The sequence below is a fragment of the Elephantulus edwardii genome, unplaced genomic scaffold (genome assembly GCF_000299155.1).
Source record: "Elephantulus edwardii isolate Elephantulus edwardi_28Jun2011 unplaced genomic scaffold, EleEdw1.0 scaffold00272, whole genome shotgun sequence".
NCBI lineage: Eukaryota > Metazoa > Chordata > Mammalia > Macroscelidea > Macroscelididae > Elephantulus > Elephantulus edwardii.
This window is the reverse complement of record NW_006400022.1, coordinates 2093193-2115698: the sequence shown is the minus strand read 5'-3', so window position 1 is coordinate 2115698 and position 22506 is coordinate 2093193. Positions and strand designations below refer to the sequence as shown.

The following is a 22506-nucleotide window of genomic DNA, read 5'->3' as shown; positions in this document are numbered from 1 at the left end:
ATATATATATATTCCTAGCAACTGATGCAGAAAAGGCATTTGAAAAAAATTAAACACCTCTTCCTGATTAAGACACTCCAAAAAATAGGAATAGAAGGGAATTTCCTCAACATAGTGGAAAGTAAATATGCAGAACCAAGAGCCAGTATTATTCTCAGTGGAGAAAGTAAAAGCATTTTGATATGAACAGGGACTAGACAAGGATGCCTGCTGTCACCACTCTTATTCAATATTGTATCAGAAGTACTTGCTAGGACAATATGATAAGAGAAGAAAATAAAAGGCATCCAGATTGACAAAGAGGTGGTTAAACTATCACATGCAGATGATAGTGTACACAGAAAACCCCAAAGACTAAACAAACTGTTTGAACTGTTGTTGTTGATTGCCTTCAAGTCAAGCATGATTCATAGTGACCCTATGAACAAAAGGCTTGAAGCCCCTGTACCATTATGAACATTTATCAATGTTCATAGAGTTTCCAGAGGCATGTTATTCAGGAAGTGGATGCCAGTCTTGCTTAATGGACCAATTTAGTAGGTGGCTAGATACAAGATCAATATATAAAGGTCAGTGGATTCCTATGCAGTATCAAAAAACTCAGAGAAAGAAACCAAGAAAATGGGTGATTTTAAAGTATAGGTTAAAATTCAGCACACTACAAGTTTGATTCAAGGGATCGACTCTAGTGGAAGGGGCTTCTATGTTCTTAACCCTGGGCATTCTTTGCTATGTCTTGACTTTTAGAAGGTTCTTTATGTGGTCTCTTCAGCTACGTGTGTATGTATGTATGTATGTATCACCTTTACAGACTAATTTAAGACTCACCCTAGTGTAGTTGTTATTATTAAGAGCCATCAAGTCACTTGATTTTTAATGCAAAACAAGTAATTTTGAAATTTGTGGCTTGGATCAGGTGCACCTTAGTCTCTAGACTGACATCATTGCTCCTCAGTACTCTGAAGAGAGATCCCTGACAGCAGAATTTCCCAATGCAGTTTGTCTTTTTATTTGCTGGCTAATGCTAACAAGAGTATTGATTGTGGAGCCAAGCAGGCTGAAGCTGTTAACAGTCTCAGTCTCTTCTTTGTGTATGCCAGTTGGTCCAGTGGTGAGAATCTTTGTTTTCTTGATGTTGAACTTCAGTACATATTGAAATCTACGGTGCTGGACCTTCTGCAGCAAACACCTCTGGTGCAAATTGTTGATGAGTCTTCCACCAGTCCTGATGCCATACTCCTCAAGATCTGGTCCCACCTTGCAACATGCTCAAAGTATGTGGGGCAAAACCTCATTGTTCTTGTCTCCAGTGAGCACTCTAGCTGCAACTTCTCTGAGACTTATCTTCTTCTTTTGGCTGTCCATGAGATATTCTGTGCTAGTCTCCCAACACTACAGCTTTGCTTATATTTTTTTATCAAAGGAGCCCTTGTGGTATAGTACATAATATATGCTAACCAAGAGCATTTGAGCATTGGTGTTGGAGAAGACTGTTGAATATACCATGGACTGCTAAGAGAACAAACAGGTTTGTCCTGCAGAGGGTTAAACCAGGCTGCTCCTTGGAGCAAGGATCCTGAATCTTATCTGACCTATTATGGACATGTTGCAAGGAGGGACATCATGCTTGGGAGGGTGGAGGAGAGGAAGACCCTCAATGAGATGGATTGATTCAGTAACTGGGGTAATGGAGGTAGGTGTGTCAGAGACAATAGGATTGGCACAGGGTAGAGCAGAGTTTAGGGCTGTTGTACATAGGGTTACTATGAGTCGCAGGCTACTTGACAGCATATAACCACCACCACCACCACCACCAAGAGTCAGAGGTTTGAAGACTGAAAGGAAGATAAAAATGTACAGCCTTGGAAACCTGAAACAGCATTGCTGTCAGAACCAACTTGATGGTACTGTTTCGTGTTTTGTTTAAAATATTGTTTGGGCTTTTTACATTTATATTCATATATAATGTTGCTCCATTATTTTTATTACTTTTCTGGGTGTCTGCTGTCATTACTGCTCAGGTCCTATGTATAGAAGCTTTCTTTTAAGGGAGCTCTGGTGGCCTAGTGGCAAGATGCTACACTGCAATCCCAGAGGTACACGGTTCAAATCCACCAGATGCTCTGCTGGAGAAGGAGGGGGCAATCTCCTCCTGTACCAGTCAGATCTGATTTGACAGTATACGTAAAAATAATACAATAAAAATATTTTTTTTAAAAAAAGCTTTCTTTTATTTTTGATGTTATAAAACTCTTTGTAACCCATTGAAGCTATCTGGTCTGTGAAGGGTGGGTTGAATGCTCTGTGAAAACATCTCAACTTGGAGCTTTTTGTGGAATTGGTTTCTCCATACCTTTTTCTGTTTTCATTTATAAAATTTATTCTGTCTAAGCTTTATATTTCTAATGGAGCCAAACTGCATTTTATCACCAAATCCTATCAAAATTTTTACATTTATGTGATTGCTGTTGTTGTTATGTGCTGTGGAGTCATCTGAGACTCATGTTGTTGTTGTGACATGTGCAACTCATGAGTTGCTTGTGACTCATAACTTCTCTGAAGTCTGCTGTCTTGAGCTAGTCTCACTGACTCCGACACACTTGCCTTAGTTACTCTATCAATCCGTCTCATCCAAGGTCTTCCTTTTCTCCACTGTCCTTCCATCCTTCTGAGCATGATGTCCTTCTCCAATGACCAGTCCTTCCTGGCTCCATGCCCAAAGCATGTGAGATGGAGCTTCAGAATCTGAGCCTCCAAAAAGTTTGATTTTACCGTATCCAAGACAGACCTATTTGTTTTCTTGGCTGTCCACACTATGTTCAAGATTCTTCTCCAGCCCCACAACTCAAAGACATTGATTCTTCTTCTGCCATCCTTAGTCTCTGTCCAGCTTTCTGATGCATAGCAAGTAATTGCAAAGACCATGGCCTGGAACAGGCACACCTGGAGAGGTCCCTGACTGCAGATTTTCCCAGTGTAATTTGTCTTTTGATTTCTTCACTGCTAGCACCAATGAATTTAATCATTACAACCATGAGAGCATAGTTTGTTGGGTTTTGTTTAAAACAATTTTTTTTAGCATGGAAACTTCATACTTTATTATTTAAAGTGCAGAGAATGGTATCATAAAACTCAGACACCTATCAACTAGCTTTTAAAATTTGTAGCAATTGTCCACCGTTAGTGGGGTATTAGAAAACAAATTTCAGACATTATTTCATCTAAATTAACCTCAGTATATAGACTATGAAGACTCTTTGAAAAAATAAAACATAATCATAATAATATCATGTCTGAAAAGTTTAATAACTCCATAGTAATCATGCAATATTTGGAAGCAGGAGTGGCATCTACTTCCTAAATAACATGCCTCTGGAAACAATAGTTATAGAAAGGCGTCAGGTCTTTTGCTTGTAGGGTTGCTATGAGTTGTGCTCGACTCGACATCATCAACAACAGCAGCAACAACGGTGTCAAGAGTGTTGATTTGTGGAGCTGAGCAAGCTGTGCTTGTTAACAACTTCACTCTCTTCTCCATCTATTATGGTGCTGCTAATCGGCCCTGTGGTGAGAATCTTTGTCTTCTTGATGTTGAGCTTCATTCTACAGGGATGACTACAGTCCTTGGCCTTCTGCAGCAAGCTCTTCAGGTCCTCCTCATTTTCAACTTGCAAGGTTTTATCACCTGCATAAATCAGTTGTTGATGAGTCTTCCTCCAATCCTGATTGCACATTTCTCCCTATAAAGCTCAGCCTTCTGAATGATCTGTTCCATATAGAGATTGAAAAGGTATGGAGAAAGGACATATCCCTGATACATATGTGCATAGAGATTCCCTTTTCTTGATTTGACCTAGTGGTAAGAAGCTGCATTACAATCCCAAAGGTATACACAATTCAAATCCTGAAGCTTCTCTGTGGGAAAAAGATGGACAGTCTCCCCAATCTGACTTACAGCCTTCGATAACCTTCTGGTGGATAAACTATAAGTTGGTTCTGACTTGACTGCCATGAGTTTTGGAATTTGTTTCATGTAAGGTGACCTGTTCATAGGTTCTAGGTATTGAGTACAGTTCCTCTGTCCACCAAAAGCCATAAATATCTCCTTATTGCTCTAGAAATTGATGCTCTGTGATTTGAATGTTTAATAATATTTTCTTCTGTTTCAGTGGATCTGTTGTATGTGACCTCTGTGAGAACACAGAACTAGCAGCCCAGGGAAAACATATTCCACTATTGAGAATAGTCCCATTCACTTGTGAATATTTTTACATTGAAAAAGAAAATTTTAAAATCTAACACTAGAAGGAAAAAGAAGAGACTGTAATAGTATTTTCTGTGTCTGAATGCTTTTCCCACATGCAGTTCCACCAAACAGAAGAATTGGATGACTTCTCCTTTGGCCTCTTCAGCAGTACATACCCTGCCCAAGCATTCAGTTACTCTTTGTAAATCAGGCCTCTGCTGAAATAAGAAAATCTGCCCAGAGCTACAGATGAACCAGGACTGTATAGTTTGTTATTTAAAGTACTTGATGATGGGAGTTATCCAGGTGGCAGAGGGTGCTTCTGGCAGTGGGGCCAGCCCTAGGGATGGATGCAAAATTATTGGCTCCTTGGGGGTGTGTGCCTGGACTGCCAAAGGAGTGCATGACTAAGGCGCTGTCTTGGGCTTCAGCCAGCTCTGTAGAAGGAAGGGTCTGATTTTCAAATCAGCATATTCTTGTTCTCTCCAAGAGAAAAAAAGAGAGCAGGAGAAAGTGTGTGATTGAGCTCAGGAGCCAGCTCCCCTCATAGACAGAGGCATGCCAGAATGTTCTCTTAGGGGAGGACAAGGAAAACAGGCACTCTGTGTAGAATGACTGTTTGGTTTTTTTTTTTTAAGAAAAACTTTAGGGTTATATATACACACATACACACACTTGTTATGTTTATACTTACACACATCCCTCCCCCCTCTCTGCAGAGAAGTCAAACTTTCTCAGTACACCAGTTTCTCATGGAAGAGCCCAGGGAAATGTTTGTTGGGACATTTGCTGTTCAGTTGGGCTGTGAAGACAGTGGGTTCCTTTTGCACTCCTTTTCTACAATATAGGGCAGTTTCTTGTGGTGGGAGTTGCCAGCAGACAGAGGGAGCCATGAGCTCCTCTTCTTATCTCTCAAACGCCCTGTCCCTGAGCCTGGACTGTGCTAGGCAGTGAGCCCTGGGGGAGGGGAATGCCCAGGGAGCTACAAATGCTGCTGCTTAGTTGAGCAAAAAGCCTCCCAGGCAGGGACAGGGTGATAATTGCATACATACCTTTCACTAGTCACCTACTACTCAGAGGCCCAACCAGAAGAGAACAAGAACTTTCTGCATTCTAGGGAAATTGTCAGTGCCTCCTTCCAGGCCATAACCCAAAAAACCCTAAACTCATTGTTGTTGAGCTGATTCCAGGTCACAAATCCATTATGGGACAGAGCAGAGCTGCTCCAAAGGTCTTCCAAGGCTCTCTCTTCTATGGAAGGCAACTGCTGCGTCTTTCTGGTGCACATCTGGTGAATTTGAACCAGTGACCTTTTAGCTGGCAGCTGAGTGTTTAACCATTGCATCACCAAATCGTCTTCATAAATCTCTTATTGTTAGCTGTCATCAAATTAGTTCTGATTTAGTGACTCTGTTTTTAACAGAATGACACATTGTCTAGTCCTGTGCCATTCTCACACTTCCTGCTCTGCTTGAGCCCAGTTACAGCCACTGTACCAGTCCATTTCATTGATGGTTCCTCTTTGTCTTGATGTTCTCTATGCACCCCTTAATTCGTTTCTGTTGAGTTGGAACTGAGTCATAGACCCTCTGGTGGATTTTCAGACTGTAAATCATTAATCATATTGTAGCACAATTGCCCTTCTTTCTCACACGGGCTGCTGGTGAATTAGAACTTCCAGAGAGTTGCCACTTTTATGTTAGCAGTGCAACTCTCTATGATCTAGCCACCAGAGCTTCCTAGGGGAGATCCCTTTTGCACTCTCAAATAATGAGTCAATTTGTATGCTCATATTTAAAGTAGCTCAGCTTTCTCACAGGGAAATAAAGCACTAATCTAACCCTGCCAAAGATGGCTGTGGCTTCTCTGACTCAGCCTTTGGAGTAATCTTTATTTTTTCCATCTCTCTCTTGCCTGATCTTGATGTTGAGATGAACTATCTATGTGTGATCAAAATGATAAGAGGAACTTGAAAGATCAGATAGAAACTTTAGGGTTTAATAAATTTATGTTAATAGAGGGAGCAAACCAGAAGAGGAGACTGAGAAATGGTTGTACAACTTAACGTAATCAGTATCCATAAGTGATACATGTACAAACTATTAAATTGTTGTATGTTTTTCTGTATATTTTCCTTTTTTTTATGGTGAGAAAAATTTATTATATTTAGAATTAGCCCGCTGGACTCAGTTTAGATGATCCCAATTTTGTTGGCAACATCGAAAGCATCATAATCAGGAGCAAGTTGAACATAGGCCTTCTTCTCTCCATCAGGCCTAATCAAAGTGTTGACCTTAGCCACATCAATGTCATAGTTTCTTTACAGCTTGTTTACTTTGGTGCTTATTGGCCTTGACATCCACAATGAACACAAGTGTGTTGTTATCTTCTATCTTCTTCATAGCTGACTCAGTGATCAGGAGAAATTTGATGATGGCATAGTGGTCAAGCTTCTTTCTCCTGGGGGTGCTCTTCCGGGGGTATTTGGGCTGCTGTCGGAGTCTCAGCGTCTTAGGCCGCCGGAAGGTGGGTGACATGTGGATCTTCTTTTTTTTCTTGGCTGTGGATGCCCTTCAGGACTGCCTTCTTGGCCTTCAATGCCTTTGCTTTGGCTTCAGTTTTGGGAGGGGCAGGGGCTTCCTTCTTCGCTTTCGGCGCCATCTTCGTAGAAAGTTCTGTATATTTTCTTAACAGCAACTTAAAACTTATAGCTGTCAAGTCAGAACTAACTCATCACTAACCTGGTAGTGGGTTTTTAGAGGCAATAAACTGCAAGGGAAGAGACTGTCCATTTTTCTCCTTGGAGCAGCTGGTGGATTTTAACCGTCTGTTCTGGGTTGACAATCAACTCCTTATTCATTAGACCACCATAGCTCCATTATGAACAATAAAGGAAAGGGAAAAGATCTGTGAAAAAACAATATACATGAACTTTGTAAATAAACCAGCATAAAATAAATATCTATTTTTTTTTTAAGACAAAGCTATCCTGATTCTAGTGGTGCGCACACAGGCCGAGACCCTGGTGTATAGGAGGGCCTGCCCAGCACGTGCTTTACAAGGCAGAGAAGAAGGTAGATGTGTTAAAAGTTTATCAAATAGAGGTAGAAACCAGGACTTTTAAGGTTGATGTAAAATTAACCAGTGATTGTGGCTTTTGGCTTATCTCTCAGGGCATCTTGATGACTTGATCAGGGCCACTGATGCCTGTCTGTCATTGAAGGCATGTTCATTGCTGTGACATGATCTTCTGAAAACCAGCAAGTGAAGTCGTCTGTTCCATAAGCGAATAAGAGGAATGGTGTAGGAGTGGGTACCATTTCATTCTCTTGTGCTTTAGATTGAACTCTCTAATGATACCATCCTTTGGTGTACCAGTCTTCCTGGAAAAGACTCAGTCTCTCTTCTTAATGGTTTAGATGATTCTAGCTTATGTATTCCTTTGTCATGCTTGTGCCACTTTGCTGTTGCCTGCTATGTGAATGGGCCTGTCTTTAACCTTGTTCTCTAGTGTGAGCTCACTTCCTAAGGTGTTCTGGATCTTGTCCTTTGTGTTCAGAGAAAAGTTCTTCAGTTCAAGGTGTACTTACAGAACTGTTCTATTTTTATCTGCTCTTCTTTCTCACTTGAGGGAAACCTTTCAACAGGGTCAGGTACAGCATGGGATCCTGGCTAGGGCTTGTTGGGCAATTGCTGCCTTTTCCCAGTTTATGTGCAGTTAGTCCATTAGAAGCCTGCTCTTCCTCATTGGAAACTCATGGAATTACTACCCCAGTTATCGGCAGCTCTTAGCAGACACTGATTGAAGCTGGCAGTGGCCATGGGTGGGTTTTCCAACTGCAGGCTCAAGTTTCCCTATCTCAAGGAAACTTTATCTCCACTCTATTTCCTTTCTTTCCCTCGCTGATTCCTCCAAAAGTAGTTCACACCATTTCCTCCTCTCTCAAGTACTCCGTCAGTCCTCTCTGCTTCCATTACCAACCACCCTCTGTGAAGTCAGCTCCAGCCTGTGGAGTTGTGTCAGAGTAGAACTGTTCCCATAGTTTGCTCAGCAACTGATCACTAACCTGTTGTTCTGAGATGCCTTTTGGACAGACTTGAGAGCTTCCAGCTTTTTGGTTAGTTGGTTGAGTACCCTAACTGACTGCATCTTCCAAGGGCTTTTCTCCCAGTAGAACTCTTTCACTTATGCAAGGAGCCTCTTATTTAATACAAGTCCTTGCTTTACTTGACTTTCTACTTCCTTGATAATTAATTGGAAGCCCTCAATTTTGAGACATTTTTGTTTGCTTTTATGACACCATGCTCTTCCTCTTCACACTGTGTCCCAACCATTCTTTCTCCAGTGCTCATTCCATTTCTTTGATATAGCTATGTGATTTTTGTGGTCCCTAAAGAATGGTCTAGACTTCTGTTCTTACTCCTTTATCTACATAAGCACCAACCAGAGATTCCTAAGTGCCTCTCTCTGCATTTGTCTTTGCTCTTGAATTCTCATTCTTCACAGTCAGCTTGATGACTCCACTGAGATATTTCAAAAACATATCTTTATGGAACTTTACCAGACCAAAACTCTGTGTTTTTCTTTATACCTAGCCCTGACCCTCAAAACAGAAAATCCAAATATGCTGCCTTCAAGTTTATTACATTTCATAAGCAACCCTCTATTCGATTTTTTGAGGCTATAAATCTTTACAAGAGGAGACTGCTCATCTTTATCTCAAGAAGTGACTGCTGGATTTGAACCACCAGCCTTTTGGCTAACAGCCTGACAAGTTACTCATTACATTTCCAGGGATTCATAACATTGTTCCAGTGGTCCCTAATTCAATTCAGGGCACTACCATTCACCCATAAAATAAGAACCATATACCTGCAATCTTCGTGTTGTTTGCTTTTGCTTTCTGGTCTTCTCTAACTCATAGTGAACTGGTATTAAACAGAGTGCGATGTCACCTGGTTCTGTTCCATCTTCTCAGTTGTTGGTACATGTAAGTATATTGTATATTTTGATTGTTTTTCACACTCAGGGATGCATTTCACAGCACCGATTGAACAATGTACTGTTCTGATACATTGGGTTTTCATTGTCTAGTCTTTATATTTATATTCCATGTCTTCCTTCCTTGCCTTTTGTCCTGCTGTGGTGGCTAATGTGTCGCTATATACCTTTATATTATCTTATAACATTGTGTATTCTTTTTCTAATGTTTATCTTGTTTATACTTTATTCATTTATCTATGTCTAATATGCAGTGTCAGTGGCTGTCAGATTGACTGCACCTCATGGTGATCCCATGTGTTTAAACATAGAACTCTGCTCCATCACATTTAGTCACTGACTTTTCAGAAATCTATCACCTTGTCTTTCTTTTAAAGTGCCTCTGGTTATACTTGAACTTCTAAACTTTTGATCAGTAACAAATCCCAATGTTTGTACTACCCAAGGATTCATAGCACATAGTAGGTTCTCAGTGAATATCTTTTGACTTCACCCATAGACAGTGGCACATGACTGCTTATTCCCTATATGTGTCTGACCACAGGTCGGAGGGTTCAGGGGGTGAGTCCTTCTTTTCTTCCCTTGTTCTTTCAGGGATTCATTTCCACTTTGAGATGATTGTAGGGACTAAGGCAGGACTCCAAGCTTGAGCAGTTACTCATTCAGAATCTTAACCACAAAGTCTGTATTTTCCACCTTTCTCTGTGAGGAATTTACATGAAAAAATATGCCCTTTATAAAAAATTACTTGGCCTTGGGGGAAGTCATTTAAAGAATTCATACTTGGAGAGCATAACATATCTTTTTTTTTCCTTTTTGCAAAAGAATGATAAAATAAGGCCATTATTTTTCAAGGATGTTGGGTTTAGCAGCTGCTGAAAATTTCACCCAGCTTGGAGCACTTTTGAACACATGGAATCATTGTTTCCAGTTATGCTTTGGCTGAAAAAAAAAAAAAAGGAAAAAGTGAGCAGAAAATATTCTTTTTTAAGTCTTGACAGTTTTGGAAAACACAGTGTTTGTAAACATACACATATGAAAAGTTTAGAACTGTGGCTGAAGTCAAAGCTACTTGTTCACGAGTTGATTCCTTTTCCACCCCCAGTATTTTGTCCATGTTGAAAAATTGTCCTTAGGTTTTAGGAAATGGCTGTACTGGTTTGTGGAAAACTCTGTGCCACCCTCTTTGGTGTTTGCTTTTCTGCCATGGGGATTGGCTTTTGTTAAACAGTGATTTGGAATATCATCACAATCCTGACTGTGACCGCACTGTGAAAATTCACATCGATACCCCATTATTTCTGTAATGAAAAATACACACTTCATTCCAAAACTGAGAGGAATCCTTGAAGCTTGAATTTTCAGATTAACAGTTCATATAAAAGTTCAGATCTAGAAAATTTATGAAGTAGTTTTAAAGACTCGTCCTCTCCCTCCAGCCCATTACGGGTGGTGGGCAGTGAACAATGATTATGATAGAGAATGCTTTATTCTTTTTTATATAAGGTCACTGAGTCAGAACAAAGCCTGTGGCACTTAATAACAGCAACGAGTGAGAAAAGCTGAAACCATGCTAGATATTTTTTGTTATTCTTACTTGATGTTATTCTTACTTGATGTCAAGTGAGAACTGACCCAGGGCTGACCCTCCAGCGGGTTTTCAGAGGCAAGAAGTTGCAAGGGAGAAGACTGCTTATCCTTCTCCTTTGAATCCTTTTGGGCTGCAGTTCAGTTTCTTACCAGTAGGCCACCACAGCTCCCTAGATAGTTTTTTGTGTTTTTTTTCCTGTTTCAGTGCAGTATATACACAATTTATCCAGTTTTTCCTCAGTTCTTAATAGTTAAACAGTTTAACTGTTGGAAGATTAAATCTTCAAAGATATTTAATACAGGGAATTGGCTACTTAGATATTCTAAGTCTAAATAAGCAAAGAGGGAGCCTGTTCTGCCTTCTGAGGTAGCTGTAGTGCCCCTCTGTTAGCAGACAATAGTAAAAGCCAACTGTCAAGACAACATGGGGTATAGAATTTGAATTCCCAACCCAAGCCCCTCAGGACAGGGTGCAGAAGAGGGACCCTCGAGCTGAGGAACAATAGACAAAAAGCTGGCCCCAAAGAAATGGAAATTATTTTGGTAAAAAGCATCTTCAGGGACACCAAAAACAGCTCTGGTTAATAGTCAGGGCTCTGGTTCCTATCCTGGAGGTATTTTCATACTACTTCATGATACAAGACAGTGGGATTGCTGGACACACTACACATTGTACTAATGTTCATGCTGTGGCAGTAACAACTCCTGTACACTAAAAAGGTTTGGTGGCGACAGCAGCTGGGGATGGGTCAGGACATCCATAGCATAACGTGATAGTCTGGCTTAGAATCTGCTTCCCAAGATTCCCAAAAATTGATGGGCTTGCAATCTCTCTTTGTCTGTTTTCCAACTTGATGAGCAGCATTTGATGTTTAGTCTGCTGCCCTGTGTGAAATTGCCCTAGATAAATTGTCTTTTAGAGGTAAAATTGTTGGCATCATATATATTCATGCTTGTGTCTTTGTGTGATTAAAATGCTTTCCCTCTGTCCTGATGGAAGGTTGCATTCAGATACTGAACAAGAGTTACAGGTCACTCCCGCTACTCTTGAAACTTATTTTGTTGAGTGCTTGAGGGTGTTCATTCTTTCATGCCCCCTTCCCAGTTGGACATACTGAGGACAACAGTGGACTGGTCAATGTCTGGACTGGAGGTTCTTAGCAGATGGATAATGTGATCACTGAAACTCTGTGGCATGCATGAAAAATAAGTTTGCTCTTTTCTTCCAGCTACAGCAAAAGTTTTCAAATTAACATTTAGGTTTAAACTCAAACTCATTGCCATGAAATAGGTTCCAACTCACAGGTTTCCAAACCTGTAAATAGCATGGGAAGAAACTGCCCATTTTTCCTGAGGAGCTACTGGTGAAGTTGAACCTCTGGAGGAAGTCCTCCTTTGAGATAACACAATTCTACAGACTACATCAATAGAGCTCCTTGGTAGACTGTAGTGGTAAACAATATTGTTAATGATAATCTGTCAAGGAACCCTGGTCACTCAGTGACTAACTGCTTGGCTGCACCCAGAAATTCCAAAGGAAAAAGACATGGTAATTTGCTCCAATAACGATTATAGTCCATACAACCTTATGAGACAGTTGTTTCATGGATTAGAATTGACTTGGTGACACACATCAGCAACAACCTCTCTTTCACTTTGTCATGCTGTGGTTGTTTTCGTATTGCTGTAATTCTGGACGCTGTCCAGAATTGAATTCCTTTATTATTCCTTTATGTTTCATTCATATACATTGTGTTTTATACAATCTTTCATTTATATTGTGTTTCATAGAATCATTCATATACATTCTATTTTACATTATTTTTTTAACTTGCTTTGCTACAAATTTATATGCATTGTGTTTTACACTATTCTTTATTCACCATTGTGTTTCATACAATCATCATCATGCATTGCGCTTTATAAAGTTAATCAGCTTTGGACCTTGCCCATCATTACCCTGTCTTTTATCCTGGACCCTTCCCATTCTCTCCCTACCCCAAACTGTGCAACCCTGTGGTTTCAACCCTACCCATACTCAGCCCTCCCCCTTGAGTTCTCATACATGGTTTATTAGTTATCCTTCTATTTTTACAATATTGGTCATATGCAATATTTAGTCCTTTACTGAGACTGAGTTAGTTCACTCAGCAAAATGCTCTCCAGCCTCGCCCAAGTTACCTAGTATTTTTAAAAATCATTGCTCCTGAAATTGCTCCACAATTTATCAATCCATTCAGTTGTGGTTGGACATTTGGGCTGTGTCCATGTCCTTGTGATAATGAATAACGCTGCTATGAGCATTGGTTTACAAATCTCTGTTTGAGTCTCAGCTCTAATTTCCTTGGAGTATATTCCTAGCAGTGAAATAGTTGGGTCGTATGGAGTTTCTATGTTCAGTTTTTTAAGGAAACACCAAACTGCTTTCCAGAGTGGCTGCATCATTTTATAATCTCACCAATGGCGTATGAGAGTTCCAACTCCTACACATCTTTTCCAACATTTATTGCTTGCTGCCCTACTAAACTTTGCCAGTACCACTGGGGTGAGATGGTATCTCATTGTGGTTTTGATATGCATCTGGCCCTTTATATATTCACTATGTCAGTTCATTTGACAACATACCGTAAATATGTGAGAGAAAGTTTCAACATCCTTGCCTCTGAGGAGCTTAGTAAGTAGTAGTTGAGTGGTTATGTTTTTTTCTCCTGTTAGTTAAGAATAAAATAATTACCAAAGTGGCAGTTTCTCCATTTGGTTAGCAACAGTCTTAAATCTTTTATACCAAATAATAATATGCATATTGGCCTAGTGGTAACAAGCTGTGCTGCAATTCTGAAAGCACACAGGTTGAATTCATCAGCTGCTCCATGGGAGAAGGATGGACAGTCTCCTCTTTTTCAATTAACTGTCTTGGAAAACCCACCAGAGTGACGCTAGGTTGGTTTCTACTCGATGGTATGCAACAACAACAACAATAACAACAGTAGACTTTTTGTAATGTACTTCATTTTCCCTTTCCCTTTTTCACTTCTTCCCTATTTAGTTCTGAGTGAAATTAGGAGCCTGGAGGCTTCTGAGCAGTGTGGTTCCACTCTAGAAATCGGTTTCTCGTGTCTTGATGAGGGTCACGTAAGGAAAGTTTTGGGGTCTATGTGTCTGTGTTACTGTTTTTTTGTCCCTACGCAAGCTGGGGGGAGCAGGTGAAGGAAATGATGAGGGTCCAGTGGGGACCAGATGCTACAGAGGAATGACAAGCATTTTCCAATGGTAATTAAACCAACTGTCTCATTGATTTGGGAATTGGATGCCGACTCTCTGGCTTCTTCATGCTGAACAGGGGCGTAGATGTAAAGGGGGAAAGGGAGAGCGCATTATCTCCTTACTGGTGGTCTTGGGTTAAAGCTGCTTGCCTTCTTGCTCTGTTAGAAGATATTTTCCTGTCATTTGCTCCCCTATGGGCTGCAAAGTATTTTCCCAGGTGGGTCCAGTGGGGATGGCGGGTTGAACCCAGAGGCTCCATCCTCCTTTGCTTCCTTAGCTGTCAGTTGTATTTCCTTTTTGTCATAGGCACTGGGTTCAGGGTCAATTCTGGAGTAAAACTCCGTGTGAAGATTACCTATAGGAAAGGGAGCAAACCTAGAGAGAACAAACTTGTGAGTTACAAATAGAAGGCTTTGAGGGTGTTGCTTTCAGGTTTATTGGGGGAGAGGCTGGCAGAAGGTGGCCTAGGTAACATTCTCTGGATACCCTAGGCATTCTTTTATTTTTTTCCCTTCCCCACCCAGGGGTCAGATGGCACAATCTGGGGACTGAGGAGCTCACCCTGAGGGCTGCGACAGCTCACCCCGAGCCGGGGGCCAAGGGCAGCCCGCCCCGAGCAGAGGGCCGCGACAGCTCGCCCCGAGCCGGGGGCTGAGGGCAGCCCGCCCCGGACAGAGGGTTACGATGGCTAGCCCCGAGCCGGGGGCGGAAGACAGCCCATCCCGAGCAGGGCAACACCCCCCAGGAGCTGGCTGGTATACTCCCCCTCCAATTGCCCCTACCCCAGTCTGGTCCCCTCGCCTGACTGAGGACTCTGTGGTCAGGGATAGTGTTTCCAATTCCAGCACTGCCACTTTTACCCCCCCATAAGTGGTCATACTATATTTTGAAGTAGGTGTCACTGCCCTCCCCCTTTATATATGATAAAGGGAACCTGAGAATTGTGAACAGACTCCCCCCAGGTCTAACCATCTTTTGGCAGAAGCATTCAACAGAACAAAATATGTGGTGCATTTAGGATTTGGGTCCTTTTGTCCACTGTTAAGGTCATCAGACACACAGTGACTTTCAACAATCCATTGTATAGGTAATCATCTTCTTTGGCCTGTCCTAGGAAACCCAAACCTCCAGATGGTGGGCATGCATCCCAACCCCCACCTCCTACGCAGGTGGCCAGCAGGTTGCGCGCCTCCCCCACTGCCACCATTCTGGCTCCAAGAATTCTCTCCAGAACAAGTCCACCTTGCGGCAGTGTGGTGGCTTCACTGTACCAGTCTTGAGGAGGACTGGAGCCCAGCATCCATCCTGGGTGAGGGAATCCATTGGTTCCAACTGTGGAAGCCTCATGGAGCTGCATCAGCTCTGTGGGAGGGGGCTCTGCGGGCGGGGGTTGGGAGCCATGAGACTTACCCATTCCTCCTTGGGAATCCTTGAATTCCTGTTCTTGAGCCTCGATCTTCACTGAGGGCCAGTCATCAACTGTTATCAATAAGCTGAAGTCTGTAGAAGGCCATAATGGCCCTGCTTTAAGTGGTTCGCTGCTCCCGCAGCTCACCACGCTGTCTCTGCCTCCGCTGCCATCTTGGATCTCCACATCCACTTCTTAAACCACATACCTATGGAAACTCTATGAACTTGGAGAAACGACGATAGTTATAGAATGAGATTAGGTCATTTATTCATGGAGTCACTATGAGTTATGTTCAATTCAATGGCAATCAACAACAACAACAACAACAACAACAACAACAACAACATAAATATATGAGAGGCATTTGTGGCCTAGTGGATTAAGAGTTTTACTTCCAACCCAAAGGTAAGCAATTCGAATCCACCAGATTATCTTCCAGTAAAAGCTGGGTAGTTGCCTCCTGTGTAATTAGCAGGCTCTGAAAACCTGCTTGAGTTGTCAACTATGGGTTGGTGCTTATTTGATTGCATTTAATGACTATATACATGGACCACCAAAAAAACAAATAGATCTATCTTGGAGAGGGTGAAACTAAATTTGTCTTTGGAGGTAAAGATTTGGAAGCTGTCTTACATATTTTAGGCATGTGGCCAGTGGAGATGTGTCCTTAGAGAAGGACATCATGCTTGGAAAGGTGGAGGGGCAGTGCAGGAGAAGATGACCCCGATGAGATGAATTGATTCAGTAACTGGGGTGGTTGGTGTGTCAAAGTCAATGGGACTGGCTCAGGACAGGGCAGGCTTCAGAGCTGTTGTACATAGGATCACTATGAGTTCCAGGAAACTCAACAGCACATAACAACAACAACAACAATATGAATTAATTATTTGGGACAAAAGGAAAATAAAAAGTAAGAGAACAAAGTAAAACCAGAGATTGAATTCTATCATGTCAGTATGACGACTGGCAATGTGCCAATAAACATATAAGCCTAACTCCAAGACTATCTTTGGAATGTGACACCAGGATAGAACTTGGGGCCTGACACAGATGTGATCATTCCCTGTGAGTGGAATAAGGACCACTCCTCTTGTACTTGTAATGCCTGTGAATAAGATTCTCCAGATAGCCAATGGTCTTGCCTGCCCATCCCAAGAAATTTCTGCTATGATACAAATGAAGCATCCAAGTTATTCTAAAATGATTATTTGATTTACATTAAACGTGTCCAGAACCTGTGAGTTTTGACATCTATGAAAATATGTGATTAATGTGGTTTAGGAAGTCCCTGGGTGGTGCAGACAGCTAATAGATTGCTAATTGGGAAGATGGGGAAAGTTGAAATCCACCTAGGGATATTTCTATACTATTTTCATTTGCTTCATGTTTATGTGAAAGTTGGACGATGAATAAAGAAGACCAAAAAACAAATTTCATGTCTCTTAATTGTAGTATTGCCAGAGAGCATTGCATATTCCATGGGCTTTGAAAAGAATAAACAAACATGTCTTGGACAAAATGTAACCAGGGTGTTCCTTAGAGGCAAGGATGGTCAAACTTTGTTTTGTTTACTTTGGATTTGTCAAGGCATACTGAGAAAGGTGGAGAGTCAGAGAAAGAGAGAAAGATCCTCAGTGAAATGTAATGACACAGTGGCTGCATCAATGGGCTTGAGTATGGTGGAAATCATGTGGATGGTGCAGGATGGGGCAAGGTTGGTTCTTGTCTGTTCCTATCCATCTACTAATCTCTGCCCCTCTTCCCCCAACCTACTATCCCTGTCAACCCTCTGTGACAGATGTATCTGTATGTAAACCTTTCTTTAGCATTTTTTTTCAGTTAATCTACATATCCTGTTCAAAGTAATTAATTACAGTACACACAATGTGTGATTGTTCACTCTACACTGTCCTTCCTTCACTTATTCCAATGAAATGTGTGTTGTCTATCCATTTATTTCCTCCTTTCCATTCTCTTCACTGCTTTCCTGTTAATGATACTAGGTTGATTCTATTTGTACTTACTCAAACTCATAATTTACTCATAACTGACCATCTGACAGGTTTTGGAAACAATAAATCTCACAGGAGGATAATGCCTATATTTATTTCTCCCATTTTATGTACATATAACTGATCTTATAATTATGTTCCTTATCTCAGATAATTCCATGCTCTTTGGTAGTTTTGGTTATGGAGTGACCAAGCCATTCTGTGAACTTGTGTGTATATATGCAGTTTGTGTTTTACTGTATTTAATTTGTATCAGAGATGATACAAGACATGTCATTGTTTGTAAGTGCTGTCAAATCAATTATAACTCAGCAAACAATAGATCTGCACCTTGGCCTATCTTGTACCATCCTTACGATCTCTGATACACTCATGTCCATGGTTACAGTTATGATGTTGAGGGTCGTCATGTTTTTCTCTCACCCTCCTCCTTTCCAGCATGATCTCTTTTTGCGAGGAAACTCCCCACTCTCTACAGTGCCCATTCTGACAGCAGGCCCAACATACGTGCGATGAGATTTCACCATCCTTGCCTCTTAGGAACCTAGTTGCACTTCTTTTGATGGCCCATGGGATATTCAGTACTCTTCTCCAACACTACAATTCAAAAGCATTGATTCTTGTTCTGTCATCCTTATTAGTTTTCTAACTTTCAGGTGCACAGAAAGTATTTGCAAAGACTCTGGCTCAAATTAGGCACACCTTAGTCTTTAAACAGATTTCATTGCTCTTTAGCATTTTAGAAAGGGCCTTGACAGCAGCTTTCTCCAATACAGCACTTCCTTTGATTTCTTGACAGCTGTTACCATGCATGTTGATTGTGGTTACAAGTAAAATGAAATCCTTGTCTACTTCAATCTTTTCTCTATCATAATGCTACTTGTAGACTAGTGCTAAAAGTGGAAATAAGAATTGTCAAAATAAAGAACTGCCTTCTCTTCAGAGCTGGGCTGTGAAACTGCAAGTTATTCATATCAACCTGTGTTAGTCATTCTGTCAAACTGTGGTACAGTTAGTGTTGATAAAGGATGTGTCTGTATGCAAAGGCATGTCCTGTACTAGTGCTGAGATTCCAGTGAAATTTTTTTTCATTAAAAACAAGATTTACTTGACAACTTAAGATTCCAGTGTAGCTAAGGAGTCAACAGAGAGTTGTGCACACGTTTTCTTTACTTTACTGTTGTGCACAATGGCCCGGTGTCTTAGCCTGGATGTGTGTGTCCTGGTATTTCTGTGGAACTGTGTTTCTCTTGACACAACATTTTAGTACCTGTTACCAGTTAAGCTCCTTGGTCACAATGCTCTGAACAGTTGTGGGTGAAGTCATCACTAAAGAATGTTTTGTGTCCACAGCCCTTTGCCTTTCTTGGTTCCAGTTATCAACAGCAAGTCCAACTCTTCAGAAAGTATGCGAGTTCTCTTGGTAGGAGCTCTGGTGGTTTAGTGGCTAGGAGTTGTGCTGCCAGTCCAAAGCCACACAGTTTTAATCTACCAGCTGCTCCAGGGAAAAAGGATGGATAGTCTCTTCCTGTGTGATTAACTGGGTCTGAAAATCCCCTGGATGGTCAGCTGTGAGTTGGTTCTGGCTCAGTAGTATACCACCACCATCACCACGACATCTCTGGCCATCTTCCTCCAAATCCTTTCTTCGTGGATCTCCATTCCCTTCTCTCCAGATTTTGTGCTGCTTAGATCTCTCTAAGCTAACAGTTCTCCTTGCCTGTGGAAGTCAGGCTCAGGGTTTAGTGTGTGTTCATTTGACATCTGGCCCTCCCAGGCTGGCTGTCATCTGCTCCTTCCCCTCTACAATGTGTGAATGGACTGAGTTTTGACCATGTGATGGTAGAGGACACTGATCAGTTTTGACTGGGTTCTTTGAGCAGGCTCAGTGGTAGACCTGCTCACTGTGTGGCTTTGGCAACTAAGAGAACAAGAACTATACATATGTCTTATCATTTTCTAGAAAATAAGAAGTCAAGGAGGAACAGACTCTCGTGGAGCTGGCGGGAGAGGAGGAATGCCATTCAGCTTACCCAGGAGTACACAGTGGAGACCCTGGTTGTGGCAGATGCCAACATGGTTCAGTACCACGGGGCAGAAGCTGCTCAGAGGTTCATCCTCACCGTCATGAACATGGTAAGTGTGAGATGTGGGCATGCTGCATGCTCTCTGAAATCTGCTTTAGAAGCAAGTGCCATATCTTTAACATATCCCTGGTGATGGAATGAGGTAGGTTATGTAATGATGGGCACATGTAGTTTGTGGTTGGTGGACATTTTAGAGAATAGGGACTGGTGGGCTTCCTTATGAGAGAATACTCACTCTGCTAATATCACCTTTTTTTGCCTCTTGGTAGTATGCAAGGGTTTGAGTCTGCTCAGTGAGTGGTCTCTGCCCACAGTAAGTTCCCAGAGACTTCCTCAGTGATTGCCATGTTTAAAACCCACTCCAGGGGTGCTGCAAAGTTAACAGTCAGCCTTGTCCTCAGGAATCAGCCAGTAAGTAAAAAGAATCAAATGAAACTATAGTATGAGACACAGTTGGATATGTACCCAAAGGCCTGGCAGAAATGAGAGAACATTTAAGTCGCAGACTCAAGGAAGGAGTCATGATTAATATTAGGTACCACTGAGACAGTTCCTACTCATGATGTTGTTAAGTGCTGTCTAGTTGAGTACAACTCATAGCGACCTTGTGAACAAGAGATCTGAACTTTGTCCTGTCCTCCACCATCTTTATTATCCTCAACACATTTGAGTCCATTGCCACAGAATTAATCCATGTTTTTGAAGGATTTCTTCTCCTATGCTGACCCTCTATTTTTTCAAGTATGATATCCTTTTCCAAGCAATGCTGTTGTTGTTGTTATTTGCCATCGAGTTGCCTGCGACTCACAGTGATCCTATGTACAACAGCCCTAAACGCTGCCCTATCCTGTACCAATCTCACTATCTCCAACACACCTACCCCCATTACCCCAGTCACTGAATTAATACCTCTCATTGAAGGTCTTCCTCTCCTGCACTGTCCCTCCAGCCTCCCAAGCATGATGTCCCTCTCCAAGGACCAGCCCCTCCTTGCAACATGTCCAAAGTATGTCAGACGAAGCTTCAGAGTCCTTGCCTCCAAGGAGCAGCCTGGTTTCACCCTCTCCAGGACAAATATGTTCATTTTCTTAGCAGTCCATGGTATATTCAATACTCTTCACCAATACCACAGCTCAAAGGTATCAATTCTCCTATCATCCCTAGTCCCTGTCCAGATCTCAGATGCATAGCAAGTGACTGCAGAGACAATGGCATGTATGAGGCACACCCTACTCTCCAGACTGACATCGTTGCATTTCAGTACTTTAGAGAAGTCTCTAACCACAGACTTTCCCATTGCAATGCGTCTTTAATATTCTGGATGCTGGTGCCAAGAGTGTTGACTGTGGAGCCAAGCAAACCAAAACTGTGAACAAGCTCAATCTCTTCACCATCCATCCTGATGCTGCCAATCAGCCTAGTGGTGAGAATCTTTGTTTTCTTGATAGTAAGCCTCAAACCATACTGAAGACATAACCTTCCACAACAAGTGCTTCAGTTCCTCCTCAATTCCTCCTCAGTTTGAGCAAGCAGGCTTGTGTCATCTTCATAACACAGATTGTTGATGATTCTTCCTCTAATCCTGATGTCACATTTTTCATCATAGGGCCCAGCCTCCCAGATAATCTGTTCTGCATAAAGATTGAAAAGTTATGGAGATAGGATACAGCCCTGGCGTACACCCTTCCCAGTTTTGAACCATGCAGTGTTTCCTTGCTCTGTTTTGATAACTGCCTCCTGGTCCAAGTATAGGTTTCACATTAACACAGTCAAGTGTTCTGAGTTTCCCATTCTTCTCAGAGTTCACCACAGTTTGTTATGATCCACATAGTCAAATTCCTTTGTGTAATCAGTGAAACAAAGATAGACATTATTTTGGTACTCCTTGCTTTCATTCATTTCCAAGAAATAACCTCTCCTAATAAGTGCAAAATATGGGAGATGAAGCTTCACCATCCTTGGCCTCCAAAGAACTTTCACAAAGGCATACCTATTTTTCTTTTAGCATTCCATGGGATATTCAGCAGCCTTCCACATCATCACAACTCAAAGGCATCAATTAATTCTGTGATCCTTTTTCATTATTAACTCTCAGATGCATAGCAGGTGATTGGAAAGACCATGGCATGAATCAGGCTCACTTTAGTCTTTAAACTGACATCATTGCTCTTTAGGACTTTGGAGAGATCCTTAACAACAGACTTTCCCAATGCCACATGTCTCCCATTTTCCTGATTGCTGATACCAAGGGTGATGACTGTGGAACCAAGTAAGAAGGATATAATTGACAGTTTCAGGCTTTTCTCCATATCAAATGATAGTGTCTGTTGGTCCACTGATGAGGCTTTTTTTTATGTTAATATCACATGTAAGCAAGGTTCTGCTGAAAATTATCCAAGAACGTTTGGAACAATATGTCAGCAGAGAACTTCCAGATGTACAGGCTGGATTTAGAAGAGGTCATGGTACTGGGGGTATTATAGCTAATGTTAGATGGATCTTGGCAGAAAGCAGAGAACACCAGAAGAATGTCTATCTGTGCTTAATTAACTATGCAAAGGCTTTTGACTGTGTGGATCACAACAAGCTGTGGCTGACTCTGAGAAGAACGTGAATCCCAGAACGTTTGATTGTGCTAATGCGAAACCTATACTTGGACCAAGAGGCAGTCGTCAGAACAGAGCAAGGAAAATCTACATGGTTCAAAATCAAGAAGGGATCTTTCAGGGATGTATTCTGTCTCTATTCCTTTTCAATTTGTATGCAGAACAGATTATCTGAGACGCTGGGCTGTACAAAGAGGAATGTGGCATGAAGATTGGTGGAAGAATCATCAACATCCTGTGTTATGCAGATTATACAACCCTGCTTGCTGAAACTGAGGAGGACCTGAA

The 22506-nt window shown here is 41.6% G+C and overlaps 1 protein-coding gene across 1 annotated transcript in view; it reads left to right on the top strand.

Annotated features, from left to right (window-relative positions):
• Positions 1–22506, top strand: part of ADAMTS17 (ADAM metallopeptidase with thrombospondin type 1 motif, 17) — a 530244-nt gene that overhangs the window by 72027 nt on the left and 435711 nt on the right. The window contains exon 4 of the mRNA XM_006900064.1: positions 19489–19661. Within this exon, the coding sequence (XP_006900126.1) occupies positions 19489–19661 (173 nt within the window). The remainder of the gene's footprint in view (positions 1–19488; positions 19662–22506) is intronic.